At 48.4% G+C, this 14,503-nt stretch overlaps 2 protein-coding genes across 2 annotated transcripts in view; one reads left to right on the forward strand and one right to left on the reverse strand.

Annotated features, from left to right (window-relative positions):
- The window catches only part of LOC118081302 (uncharacterized), a 45,419-nt gene extending 36,827 nt beyond the window's left edge, over positions 1-8,592 (reverse strand). Inside the window, 5 exon segments of the mRNA XM_088662546.1 lie at positions 3,252-3,320; positions 3,322-4,447; positions 5,670-5,768; positions 7,002-7,151; positions 7,818-8,592. Of these exon segments, the coding sequence (XP_088518672.1) occupies positions 3,252-3,320; positions 3,322-4,447; positions 5,670-5,768; positions 7,002-7,151; positions 7,818-8,124 (1,751 nt within the window). The 5' untranslated portion in view covers positions 8,125-8,592.
- A 34-nt stretch (positions 8,593-8,626) lies between these two features.
- Positions 8,627-14,503, forward strand: part of LOC118081229 (uncharacterized) — a 34,690-nt gene continuing 28,813 nt past the window's right edge. The window contains 3 exon segments of the mRNA XM_088662547.1: positions 8,627-8,975; positions 9,958-10,121; positions 12,962-14,503. Coding sequence (XP_088518673.1) covers positions 9,989-10,121; positions 12,962-14,503 — 1,675 coding nt within the window. The 5' untranslated portion in view covers positions 8,627-8,975; positions 9,958-9,988.

Below are 14,503 nucleotides of genomic sequence, written 5' to 3' on the forward strand. Positions count from 1 at the left end.
CGGGAGTGCATGTGAGTGTCTCTATCCACTTACATTGTCCATACACACACCTAGGACAGGTTGAAACCTGGATTTGTATACAAAAAATTGCCCCCTCCAGTGGACATCCAACAAACAACATCCAACATACTGCCAAAATCCCGCCCACTGCCCATCCACCCCACCAAACAAAATCAAACATACACCCCAAATTCCGCCCACTGGCAAAATAACGGCCACTCTCCACCCACCCCACCAGCCTGGGACACGGCCCACCCCAGAGAACAGACCTCTGCCAGGGACCAGCCCACCCCAACAGTAGCCCGCTCCCCAATGACCCCCACCCGCCACGGAAGTAACTACCCCAGAGATTCCCCCACTCCCCAGAGAGCCCCCCCCCATAGCCTTCACCATACTACCCAATCCACAATCCGTGCCCTCTGCTCATATCTCGCCCGATTCTCGCCCCATCATAATGCAGCGGACAGGAGACTTGTCTCTTTGAATCAGACCATATATGATGAGACCTACTGTATATTCATCCATTCTACCCATGTAAAAACACACTGATTCCTGGACCATCCGCGGGCTGGATTTAGAAGGCGATTGGGCCGGATCCGGCCCCTGGGCCTTAGTTTGCCTACCCATGGTTTAAAGCAGGCATCTGCAACATTTTCCGGCCATGGGCCGGAGCATTCACACGGACTATCAACCATGGGCCGGACATGTGCCGCACATGCGCAGATGCAATGTCCAGCGTCTGCGCAGGCGCCATTTCCATGCCGCTCAGCGAGTCTCCACGCTGTGCTGTGCTGGCCAGTTTCACGCAGCGCGCGGGGACTTACCAAGCAGGCAGCTCGGTTCACGGGTGGCCTGTGGGCCAGATAAACGGCCTTCATGGGCCGGACGTTGCTGACCTATGGTTTAAAGCACATATATTTTCATTTAAATCATAGTAACAGCTTCTAAATTTGCATCAGTGCTCATAAATTTGTACTAGATGATAATTTCCATCCTGCCCTGTTTTCATTGTAACTAGAGCCTTTCTCTGTTCCTCTACAGCACGGGTGTCAAACACAAGGCCCGGGGGCCAAATCCGGCCTGCCAGACCTCGTCATGTGGCCCGCCGAGCGCCCCAGCCAGCGGGACCCAGCAGCGGGACCTTGCTGCTGAAGCGCCGCGCTGACAAAGCGCCGACAAACAGCTGGGGCTGGGGGGGGGTAGAAAGGCGGCCGGAGCAGCGCTGCACGGAGAGTCCCGAGCCTCTGCGACGCAGCAGTGCTCTGTAGCACTTTGAATCCTCCTCCTGCCACGGCTCGGCGCCTGGAAACGGCTGTTGGTGCTGGTGCTGCTGCTGAAGCACAGACAAAGCACCCAGCAGCGCCGCGTGGAGGAGGAGGAGGATTCAAAGTGCTACAGAACACTGCTGCGTCCCAGAGGCTCGGGACTCTCCGCACGGCGCTGCCAGGCACCGACCCGGCAAGACTCCTCCTCCTCCTCCTCTTGCCTCACCTCCTCCTCCTCCTGCCGCGGCTCAGCCTCACGAACGTGCAACTCTGAGGCTTTACGCACTTCTCCTAAAATGGACACCCACTGCCTCACGCTGCACGGGAAATGCTTTTTGCCCCTGGGTCCCTTCGCGCTCTTTTCTGGCGCTGAATCAAGGCAGCGACCCCCCCCCTTCCCTTCCCTTCCTTCCTTCCTCTCTCTCGTTCTTATTCTTTCTTTCCCTCTCCTTCCTTCCTTCTTCATCTGTGTCTTCTCTCCCTCTTTCTTTTTCTTTCCGTCTTTATTCCTTCTTTCCTACTCTTCTTTCTCTCACCTCTTTCCTTCCTCTCTCTCCTGCTCCCTCTTTTCTTCCTTCCTTCCTTCCTTCCTTCTGTCCTTCCCATCTTTCTTCCTCTCCCTCATTCTTATTCTTTCTTTCCCTCTACTTCCTTCCTTATTTCTCCCTTTCTGTCTTCTCTCCCTCTTTCTTTTTCTTTCCTTCTTTATTCCCTTCCTTATTTCCTATTCTTCTTTCTCTCCCCTCTTTTCTTCCTCCCTCCCTCCCCTCCCTCTCCCTCTCCTCAGAAACATAGGATGCTGCTTTATACTTCTGGCCCTTAAACCCTGGAACCAGGAGAGCAGCTCCAGTGAGTCAACCTCAGCCAGTCCCTTTGGTGAAGGGTGGTAGCTCACTGGCAGAACATCTGTCCTGCATGCGGAAGGACCCCAGCATCTCCGGGTACTAGTAGCTCTGCAAAGGTCCTGCATGAAACCCTAGCGCAGTGTTTCTCAACCACTGTTCCGCGGCACACTAGTGTGCCGCGAGATGTTGCCTGGTGTGCCGTGGGAGAATTACTTTATATATAGTCAATATAGGCACAGAGTTAATTTTTTAAACATTTTCTAATGGTGGTGTGCCTCGTGATTTTTTTCATGAAACAAGTGTGCCTTTGCCCAAAAAAGGTTGAGAAACACTGCCCTAGCGAGCCTCCACCACCCAGTGCAGTTACCAAAAATCATTTTTCAATAAATTGTACAATTGTACATTTGAATATCTACTTGCCATTATTCTGACTGTTTCTGCTTTCAGAGCTAGTTATTATTTACATTATTTATTACAAAAAACAGTAATAATTGAATTCAGTGACAATAATTTATGATAATAAAGAGTGGACACATAGTCCTACAGATACAACCGGCCCTTTGAGGGTGACCAAACTGCTGATGTGGCCCCCGATGAATTAGAGTTTGACACCCCTGCTCTACAGCTTGGCTTCCACTTAAACCTACATTGCTTATCTCACTGTCAGCCAAGGCAAAAACAAACATGATCAATTATCAGATTAATTCTGTAATTTAAAGGAACATTCCAAAGGGGGAAAAAAGTCAAAAAAGGCAAAAATAGCATAATTTTTACATAACTTTTTAATAAATAGGATTTTATTAAGGCTTTTCATAATACAATAAAATAAAAAACTAATCTAGACAAAAGAGAATAGCTATCAAATAGTTGCCAGCACTCTGCCAACAGAGATAATTATGTGGTAATTTATGATAGTATCACACTCTCCCTTTGAAGATAGATTAAACAGGATTAATCTCACTTGCTCTGAAGGAGCAGTTCATCGCACAGAGACAAGGAGCTTTCTTCCAGATGTGTAGGAGAATCTTGACAGAGGAACTGCTATTGGGCCCAAACACCGCATACTAACTCTTAAGGTGAGCCCTTCTAATTAAAGTGCTATCCTCATTAAAAACATCAAATTTCTTTCCTCTTGATTCACTTATGCAAAGTGAGTTGTGAAATCTGACCAAATCTTTTCCCACATTCCAAACATATATATGGTTTATTCCAAGTGAGTTCTTTTATGAGAAGCAAGTTTAGATCCATGTGCAAATCTCTTTCCACACTCAAAGCACTTATATGGTTTCTCCCCTGTGTGAATTCTTTGATGAGATGTAAGGCTTGTGCTGTTAGTGAAGTTCTTTCCACACTCAAAACAAGAATACGGCTTTTCCCCTCTGTGAATTCTCAGATGTACACTAAGGCTTGAACTCTGGCCAAAGCTCTTTCCACACTCAAAACATGCATATGGTTTTTCACCTCTGTGGATTTTTTGATGTATACGAAGGCTTGTACCCTGGCTGAAGCTCTTTCCACACTCTAAGCACTTGTATGGCTTCTCCCCTGTATGGATTCTGCGATGGAGTACAAGGTATGTGCAGTTACTAAAGCTCTTTCCACACGTCACACACTTATATGGTTTTTCCCCTGTATGGATTCGCTCATGCACAGTAAGGTGTGAACTCTGACTGAAGCTCTTCCCACACTCAAAGCATTTATACGGCTTCTCACCACTGTGAGTTCTCTTATGTGAACTAAGGTGTGAACTCTGGCTGAAGCTCTTTCCACATTCCAAGCATTTATATGGTTTCTCCCCTGTGTGGGTTCTCTTATGTGAAGTAAGGTTAGCACGGTGAGCAAATCTCCTTCCACACTCAGAACATTTATAAGATTTCTCCCCAGTGTGAATTCTTTGATGAGATGTAAGGCTTGAGCTGTGCGCGAAGCTCATTCCACACTCCAAACATTTATACTGTTTCTCCCCTGTGTGGATTTTTTGATGAGTTTGAAGACCTGAGCTGTAACGGAAGCTCTTTCCACAGTCAAAACAGGTATACGGTTTCTCCCCTGTGTGAATTTTTTGATGTCGTGTAAGGTTTCTGTTGCAACTGAATCTCTTTCCACACTCAAAACAGGTATACGGTTTCTCCTCAGAGTGGACTTTGTGATGTCTTTTAAGGTTTGAGTGGTGATTGAAACCCTTTCCACATTGTAAGCATTTGTATGATTCCTGTCCAGCATGAATTCTTTCATGTGATTTTAGGCCTGAGCTGTCACTGAAGCTCTTTCCACACACCAAGCTAGATTTACTTTCTGATGAGACCAGAGTACGATGACTGTCCTGTTCATCACCTGCTAAAGTTAAGGGGAAATCACAATTAAAAATGTAATACAAATCACAATCTTAGTGAGACATTCTGTAACAAATGATGATGAAGATTTTATTATTTATACCTCACCCATCTGGCTGGGTTTCCTTTTGCACTCCCAATTTATATATGCTGTAAGCTACCCACACGGGGTAGCTTACAGCATATATAAAGGTAAAGGTAAAGGACCCCTGGATAGTCAAAGGTGACTATGGGGATGTGGCGCTCGTCTCACTTTCAGGCCGAGGGAACCAGTGTTTGTCCACAGACAGCTTTCTGCGTCATGTGGCCAGCTGGACTAAACCGCTTCTGGCGCAGCAGAACACCGTGACAGAAACCAGAGCGCACAGAAACACTGTTTACCTTCCCACCATAGCACTACCTATTTATCTACTTGCACTGGCACATTTTATTTTATTTTATTTTCATTTAGAAACAAGAAAAAGTCTAACAATCATATACATAGACAAAAAGAAAACAAGTAATATATGACTCTACACAAACATATATTCAGAAATTGAAGGAAGGAAGGAAGGAAGAAAGAAAGAAAGAAAGATGGAGCTGGTAGACAGCTGCCCTGGACACAGAATTGACCAGCGCCTCCAAAATGACTCCCAGGCTGTGCACCTGGTTCTTCCAAGGGCACAGATACCCCGTTCAGGACCAGGGAGTCACCACAGGGAGTCAGGATTCAACCTCAATCCATATGTATGGCAGCAGGCTTCATGGGCTAGAGAGGGACTGCTGCCATGACCCACAAGTCTCTCACTGCTGACCTGGCAACTTGGCTACTGCAAACCGAAAAAACCTGCCCATTCAGTCCCTCATCTGCCAATCGCTGCAGCTACCAGCGAGTGTCAGAATCAGGACACAACACAACGTTATACTATCGAAATCGCTGAAAAAGAATTTTCTTCACACTACCATTCATGGGCGTAGCCGAGGGGGGAGGCAGCCCCCCAGACCAAGTAAAACATTAGAGATACTTAACTGACCAATTACGCCGGTTCTGCCCCCCTAACAAAAGTCCTGCCCCCCCAAGAAAAATCCTGCACCCATTCCAACATAAAAACATTCCTTTCCTTTTCTACCTTTTATCTTTCACACCCCAGAACTCTTGCCCTGCAACCTTCCTTGTTTTCTTGCCAGGGGGGCTTCCTCACCCCCAACATCTCCCCAGGTCCCCCTCTCCATTCCCTGCAACTCACCAGATCCCACTGAGGATCCTGGGAGGGAACATTCAAAGGTTGTGGGAGACAGCCTGACCAGGTCAACCGTCCATCTTCCCCCTTCCATCCTCGCTAGGTCTGCAGGAGAATAATAATAACAATAAAAACAACAACAACAATAATTTTTGTATCCCGCCTGCATAAAAACAGACATCAATTAATTAAAATACCGTACATCTTAAAATTAATTCAGACAAGTTAAAATCTAAGCAGGGGGCAATTGTCAGGTTGGAATTGAGAGTGGTTAATACTTGCCAGGACCAACTGTTTCCACTGATCATACAAGTACCTAAAATAAAAAAATTCCTTCAGTAGCACCTTAAAGACCAACTAAGTTTTTATTTTGGTATGAGCTTTCGTGTGCATGCACACATCTTCAGATATATCTTCAGATATCTGAAGAAGTGTGCATGCACACGAAGGCTCATACCAAAATAAAAACTTAGTTGGTCTTTAAGGTGCTACTGAAGGAATTTTTTTATTTTACTTCTGACTTAGACCAACACGGCTACCTACCTGTAACCATACAAAGACCTGTGAGCGGCTTGGGGGCCTCCTTGGGGCTTGTTTTACACAAAGGAAAGTAAGTCAAACGGCATCCTGCCCAAAGGCCTGGCGGAACAGCTCCGTCTTGCAGGCCCTGCGGAAAGATGTCAAATCCCGCAGGGCTCTGGTCTCTTGTGGGAGAGCATTCCACCAGGCTGGGGCCATGGCCGAAAAGGCCCTGGCTCTAGTCAAGGCCAGTCTAATTTCCCTGGGGCCCGGGATCTTCAAGGTGTTGTTGTTAGCAGAAAGAGGGTGAAAGAGGATCAGCTTCTGTCATCCTTCCTGAGGAGCTCAGAAGCCTAAACAAGCTGTGGCTTCCTTGTCATGGAGGGAGAAGTAAAAGGAGCCTCAGAGAAGCTGCAGGGATTCCTCTGGCCTAGATATTCTCCTGCCCCTGCAGAAGCCCAAATGGGGCATATATATAAAATTTATATCCCACATTCTGGTTGGCTTCTCACAGCCACCCTGTGCGGCTAACAGCATATATGAAAACACAACAAAACATCAAACTTAAAAAACAGAATACGTATCCTATACAGGCTACAAAGAAACCAACACAATAACAGCAGCAGCAGTAATAAACCATTTAGTTATACCCAAATTAAAATAACCACTAAAGCCAAATAAAACATTTCCTTTTCTGTCTACCTTTTATCTCTGCCAACCCGGAGCTCTTGCCCTGTAACCTTCCTCCTTTTCTTGCCAGGGGAGTTTCCTCACCACCAACATCTCCCCACGTCCCCATCTCCATTCCCTGGAACTCACCCGATCTCTCTGAGGGTCCTGGGAGAGAACAGTCAGAGGTTGTGGGAGACAGCCTGACCAGGTCAACCGTCCATCTTCCTCCTTCCATCCTCGCTCGGTTTCCGGAAGCAGCCTCTTTTATCCTTGCTGAGGAGCTCAGAAAGCATTTTCCTGGGATGGAAAAAGAAGCAAAGGGAGTCTCAGAGGCCCTGCAGGGATTCTCCTGCCCTAGATATTCTCTTGCCCCTGGAGAAGCTCAAATGGGGCATCCCCTCTGCAAAGATCCCCAACATGTTTTTGTGATTCCAAATTAATCTGTCTCTTTCTCTATCTTTTCTTAAGGTGGGCATAGTACGCTCAGGAGTGACCTGAAAGTAGATCCCATTGAACTCAGTGGAGCTTACTTATGAGTAAATCTGCAATGGACTGCTGTGCATATTCTCCCTCTTCTGACACCCGGAAACACATTGGTCCTCTTCCCCTCCCTTCCTCCAGTCAATACCTTCTTACCTTTTCTTACCCCTGTGTCTTTTCTGCTCAATTGGGGGAGGGGTTCCCTCCCCACATCCATTCATTTCTCCTCCTTCCTCCCCCAAACCCCCTGTAACTCATCTGACCTCCCCAAGCCACAGGTGGTGCTGGAGGTGGGGAGCGCCAGCCTCAGGTCATTTCTAGGATCACAGATCCCGCCTCTTTGAAACTATTTTGCAGAACTCTGAGGTTTAGACAAGCTGCAGGTTCCTCAGAGGGAGGCAGAAGCAAAGGGAGCCTGAAGGGATTTTCCTTGTTTCCACTCTCTATCCCTCCATGCCCCCATCTCCACTGCCTGGAACTCACCAGATCTCTCTGAGGGTCCTGGGAGAGAACAGTCAGAGGTAGCGGGAGACAGCTTGACCAGGTCAACCGTCCATCTTCCTCCTTCCATCCTCTCTAGGTTTGCAGGACCACCCTCAGTCAACCTACCCGAGGAGCTCAGAAGTTGCAGGTTCCTGGGTGGGAGGGACGAAGAAGCAAAGGGGGCCTCAGAGGCCCTGCAGGTATTTTTCCGCCCAAGGTATGTTGTTGGCGAATGATAAGCCTGCCTAGGTGTGGAGCTCCCGCTTGTATTAAAGAGAAGTGCCCCCCTCCTAAGTGCCCCCACCATGCCAGGAAAGTGGATCTGAAAGAGACTCTTCCTCCCACCACCATTAAAAATATCCCTTTCCTTTCCTCTCTGCCAGCCTGGAGCTGTGACAGGGCTGCCTCCCTCTATTCCTCCTCCTCCCCCAACCCCACATTAGGGGAAGGGGCTGTAGCTCAAGGGACAGAGCATCTCCTCAGCAGGCAGAAAGCCCCCTCACTACCCAGCATCGACCGCTCTTTCTCCAAAATATCCATGCCTCCCTCCTCCTCCTCCTCCGAGCCATCCTGCCTCCTTTCCTTTGGGGGGGGGGGGTTTCCTACTCCACCCCACAACTGCCCCTCCCTTCTTGCCTTGCTCTCCTCCTGGAGCGTCCCTGCAGCCCTCGGGGCCCTTTGCTCTTTCGGGGCTCAATTGTGGGTTGCAACACCATGCATGCTCCTCTCCCGGAGGGCTTCTCTCCTGCAAAGCAGCTGCTCTGACACGGAAGCCCCCCACCTCCCCAAAACACCCCCCTTTTCCTACCTTGCAAAATGCAGTCTTCCGCTCTCCCGAATCTCCTCCCTCGCACGTGTGACAAAGGGAGGAGGGAAGTGACACTCTCTCCCTCCCCCAGGAAATCCTCTGTAGTAATATCAGCGCAGGGACACTGGCAAGGAGGGGGGCGCTTTGTGGGGTCCCGTAGGCAGAACCCGCAATGTCCCCAGCACCATACAGTTCGGGGGGTGGGGTGGGAGAGACACTGGCTCTTCAAGGGTTAAAGGCAGAGATTATATTACGACAGAGGACTTCCTGGGGGAGGGGGGAAGCGTCACTTCCTCCTCCGTTGGTCACATTTGAAAAGCTGCGAGGGAGGAGATTCTGCCTTTTGCAAGGTAGGGAAAAGAGGGAGATTTTTTTTTCGGGGGGGGGGTGCTCCCATCTCAGAGCAGCTCCTTTGCAGGAGAGGGCAGTTTTGCAAAGGGAGGGAGGGAGCATCCGTGGGGCTGCACCCCCAATTCAACCCCGAAAGAGCTGCGATGAGTGCAAAAGGCTTTAAGGGGTGCAGGGGCGCCCTAGGAAGAGAGCAAGGCAAGAAGACAAGGCGGGGAAAGAGGCAGTTTTAGGGTGGGGCAGGATGAAACCCCCCAAAGGAAAGGAGGCAGGATGACTCGGAAGAGGAGGAGGGAGGCATTGGTGTTTTGGAAAAATAAGGGTAAAGAGGGCAGGATCAGCTGGAAACTCATTTCAACACTACAGTACACGGCATGGATCATTTTTTTCTTCATGCCTTTGGGGTTCAGGAGGAAGGCACCCAAGAGGGCACAGTCTCTCTGTATAGTAATCAGCCTTAGGAAGGTATCATGTTGTTGGGAGATATGAAGGAGGGAAGAATTTAAGGATGGGAAGAGGAGAACCATTAGCTGTAAAATGAACTTATGCAGCAGAACTGGGGGCTCCAAGAGCAGTGAGCTGCCTTCAAATAGCCTTGCTCCCCCTGAGCAAGGGGTTTTCAGGCGCAGAGTCTCAGCCCTGCCTGGGGACTGAATCTTGGGATTTCTGGCTGCTGAGGAGATGCTCTGCCCTCGAACTACAGCCCCGTCCCCTAAAGTGGCGTTGCAGGACAAGGAGGAACAGAGGGAGGCAGCCGTGTCACAGCCCCAGGCTGGCAAAAAGGGAAAGGGATGTTTTTAACGGAGGTGGGAAGAAGATCCTCTTTCAGGCATGACTCTACTTTCCTCGCCTGGTGGGGTCCAGGAGGAAGGTGCCCCTCTTTTTCAAGGAAAGTGGGAGCTCCACACCTAGGCTGGGTTATCATTCACCAGCAAAATGCCGGCAGGGGCTCTGAGGTTCCCTTTGCTTCTTCCTCCCTCCCAGGAACCTACAGCTTCTGAGCTCTTCAGAAAGGATGGAAGAGGCTGATCCTGCAAACCGAGCGAGCATGGAAGGAGGAAGATGGACCGTTGACCTAGTCAGGCTGCCTCCTGCATCCCTCCCCACAACTTCTGACCGTTCTCTTCCAGGACCCTCAGAGAGATCTGGTGAGTTCCAGGAAATGGAGATGGGGACATGGAGGGATGTTGGCAGTGGGAAAGCAATCTGGCAAGAAAAGGGCCAGAGCTCTGGGCTGTGAGAGATAAAAGATACCACACTGCTGAGAACCTGTTTTGCTTATGCTTTCAAATTGGGTTTGTTTGTTTTTTAGTGATTAAACTGCTTTTAACTGTTTTAATAATAATAATAATTTATTATTTATACCCCGCCATCTGGCCGGGTTCCCCCAGCCACTCTGGGCGGCTTCCAACAAAACATTAAAATACAGAAATCAAACATTAAAAGCTTCCCTAAACAGGGCTGCCTTGAGATGCCTTCTAAAGGTCTGGTAATTGTTGTTCTTTTTGACCTCTGGTGGGAGGGCATTCCACAGGGTGGGTGCCACTACCGAGAAGGCCCTCAGCCTGGTTCCCTGTAACTTGGCTTCTCGTAGCGAGGGAACCGCCAGAAGGCCCTCGGTGCTGGACCTCAGTGTCCGGGCAGAACGATGGGGGTGGAGACGCTCCTTCAGGTGTACTGGACCAAGGCCGTTTAGGGCTTTAAAGGTCAACACCAACACTTTGAATTGTGCTCGGAAACGTACTGGGAGCCAATGTAGGTTTTCAGGACCGGTGTTATGTGGTCTCGGCGGCCGCTCGGTCACCAGTCTAGCTGCCGCATTCTGGGTTAGTTGTAGTTTCCGGGTCACAGTTACCCCATTCAGGACTAGGGAGTCCTCCACGCCTGCCCGCCTCCTATCCCCCAAGAACAGTACTTCTGTCTTGTCGGGATTCAACCTCAATCTGTTAGCCGCCATCCATCCTCCAACCGCCTCCAGGCACTCACACAGGACCTTCACCGCCTTCACTAGTTCTGATTTGAAAGAGAGGTAGAGCTGGGTATCATCCGCATACTGATGAACACCCAGCCCAAACTCCCTGATGATCTCTCCCAGCGGCTGCATGTAGATGTTAAAAAGCATAGGGGAGAGGACAGAACCCTGAGGCACCCCACAAGTGAGAGTGTTTTTATAAGGGCGTTTTGTGGGATGTGCCTGGGAGAGGAATAGCAGGGGAAGGCCCAATTTCATTGGTTCTAGGTAGGCGGAGGTATGGTGTGGGAGGAGGGGCAGGCTGGGTAAGAGGCACACGGCACAGGTGGTTATATATCAGCCAGCCCTCGGGTCTGCAACTGCGCTGTTGAACACCAGGTTGGCCCAGAATAAATCTCCCTCATCCATTATCTGAGTATGGATGAGGAGGCTGATCTGGCCTGTATCACTGAAACCTGGGTGGGTGAAGAGGGTGGAGTTGGTCTCACCCAGCTGTGCCCACTCAGTGCAGCATCAGGCCAGGCTCAAGGGTTGGGGAGGGGGAGTTGCTGTGGTCTATAGAGGTTCTCTATCTCCAGGCTCTCTGTTCAGTTGGAGGAGCGGCACATCTAGAGACTGTGTTCCTGGCATTGGGCAATCGGGACAGATCAGGGATTCTGCTGGTTTACCGCCCGCCTCGCTGCCCAGCAGTCTCTCTGCCTGAACTGACAGAGCTGGTTCCAGTCCTACTTGGATGGTCATTCCCAGAGGATGTTGCCTAGGGAATGCTTTTCAGCCCCGTGGAACCGTCAGTGTAGGGTTCCACAGGGATCAGTCCTATCCCCTACGTTGTTTATCATCTACAACGTAGATTGAGAGCCAGCGTGGTGTAGTGGTTAAGAGCGGTAGACTTGTAATCTGGGGAACCGGGTTCGCGTCTCCGCTCCTCCACATGCAGCTGCTGGGGGACCTTGGGCTAGTCACACTTCTCTGAAGTCTCTTAGCCCCACCCACCTCACAGAGTGTTTGTTGTGGGGGAGGAGGGGGAAGGAGAATGGTAGCTGCTTTGAGACTCCTTTGGGTAGTGATAAAGCGGGATATCAAATCCAAACTCTTCTTCTTCTTCTTCTACATGAAACGGCTGGGTGGGTAACTGGGCCCCTGGTAGCAAGTCGATTTTGCAGTCGTAAGGCCTGTGGGTCTTAAAGGAACTACCTTGACTCCCAGTATGTTTCCAAGTGCAATTCAAACGGTTGGTGCTGACCTTTAAAGCCCTAAACGGCATGGCCCTGTAGACCCAAAGGAGCATCACCACCCCCATCGCTCAACCCCAGACACTGAGGTCCAGCTCCCAGGGTCTTCTGCTGGTTCCCTCACTGCGAGAAGGGAAGTTACAGGGAACCAGACAAAAGGCCTTCTCAGGAGCGACGCTGTCCCTATGGAACGCCCTCCCTTCAGGTGTCAAGGAGATAAAGAACAACATAACCTTTAGAAGACAGAAGGCAGCCCTGTACCAGGACGTTTGTAATTTTTGATGTTTTACAATGTTATAAATATGCTGTAAGCCGCCCAGAGTGACTGCAGAAACCCAGCCAGATGTGTGGGATATGAATATTATTATTATTAATCATCATCATCATCATCATGTTACAGAAAGTAACATTTTGTATAAAAGAAGAGGAAATAGAATAAAACCCTCGAGTGCATGAGGGAAAAGGTTAAGAGGAGCAATAGGGGGGAGGCTCGGTTTACCCCAGACCATCCCTGTTAGTTCTTGCAATAAGTGAGAGGAAGAATAAATAAGACGGAAACAAGGGTCTTTCGTCGCAGCAGCCCTGTACCAGGACATTTGTAATGTTTGATGTTTTACGATGTTATAAATATGCTGTAAGCCGCCCAGAGTGACTGCAGAAACCAGCCAGATGTACGGGATATGAATATTATTTATCATCATTATCATCATCATATGCTACAGAAAGTATCACTAGGATTGTAATTGGGATTACACTTTTAATTGTAATCTTCCCTTAATTTTAGCAGGTGATGAACAGGACAGTCCTCGTTCTTGGGGCTCATCAGAAAGAACCAAGCATGAAGTCAAAGGAAGGACCTTTCAAGATCAAGAGGAATCAGGATCACAGGTGAAAAGCCTAGAAGAAAATGGGAGAAATACAGGCCTTCTAAAGCAGACTGATAATTGCCATCAAATCCCCATCCAGAAAAAACATCACAAGGGGAAGAGCACAAATGATAGCCCTTCATGTGGTAAACCATTCAAATCTAGCTTCAACTCACACTGCAGAATCCACACAGAGGAAACACCATGTAAATGCTTGGTGTGTGGAGAGAACTTCAGTGACAGCTCAGGTCTAAAATCACATAAAAGAATTCATGCAAGACAGGAATCCTACAAATGCCTAGAATGTGGAAAGAGTTTCAGTGACTACTCATACCTTAGTCAGCATCAGGAAATCCACAGCGGGGTGGACCCATATACCTGTTTTGAGTGTGGAAGAAGCTTCATTTCCAGATCAGGCCTTGTATATCATCAAAAAAGTCACACAGGGGAGAAACCATATACCTGTTTTGACTGTGGAAAGAGCTTCACTTACAGATCAGTCCTTGTATATCATCAAAAAAGTCACACAAGGGGGAAACCATATACCTGTTTTGACTGTGGAAAGAGCTTCCATCAAAACCAAGGTCTTCTTGTTCATCAAAAAATCCACACAGGGGAGAAGCCGTATAAATGTTTAGAGTGCGGAATGAGCTTCTCTGAAGGCTCAAAACTTAAATCTCATCAAAGAATGCACACAGGAGAAAAACCTTATAAATGTTCAGAGTGTGGAAGAAACTTTGCTCACAGTGCTAGCCTTACTTCACATAAGAGAACCCACACAGGGGAAAAACCATATAAATGCTTGGAATGTGGAAAGAGCTTCAGTCAGAGTTCTCACCTTAGTTCACATAAGAAAACTCACACTGGTGAGAAGCCATATGAATGTTTGGAGTGTGGAAAGAGATTCAGTCAGAGTTCACACCTTACTGTGCATATGCGATTCCATACAGGAGAAAAACCATATAAGTGTGTGACGTGTGGAAAGAGTTTCTGTACTAACACAGAACTTACTTACCATCGCAGGATCCATACAGGGGAGAAGCCATATAAGTGCTTTGAGTGTGGTAAAACCTTCAGCCAGAGTTCAAGCCTTAGTACGCATCGAAAAATTCACAGTGGGGAGAAACTGCATGCATGTTTTGAGTGTGGGAAGAGCTTCACTACGAACATCAAGCTTTTAAATCATCAAAAAACTCACACAGGGGAGAAACCGTATACCTGTTTTGAGTGTGGAAAAAGCTTCACTCGCAGCACAAGCCTTACATCGCATCTAAAAATTCACACAGGGGAGAAACCGTATACCTGTTTTGAGTGTGGAAAAAGCTTTGCTCGCAGCACAAGCCTTACATCGCATCTAAAAATTCACACAGGGGAGAAACCGTATACCTGTTCTGAATGTGGAAAAAGCTTTGCTCATGGATATCACCTTACTTCACATAAGAGAATCCACACACGGGAGA

The sequence above is a fragment of the Zootoca vivipara genome, chromosome 2 (genome assembly GCF_965207765.1).
Source record: "Zootoca vivipara chromosome 2, rZooViv2.hap1.1, whole genome shotgun sequence".
Classification (NCBI taxonomy): Eukaryota; Metazoa; Chordata; class Lepidosauria; order Squamata; family Lacertidae; genus Zootoca; species Zootoca vivipara.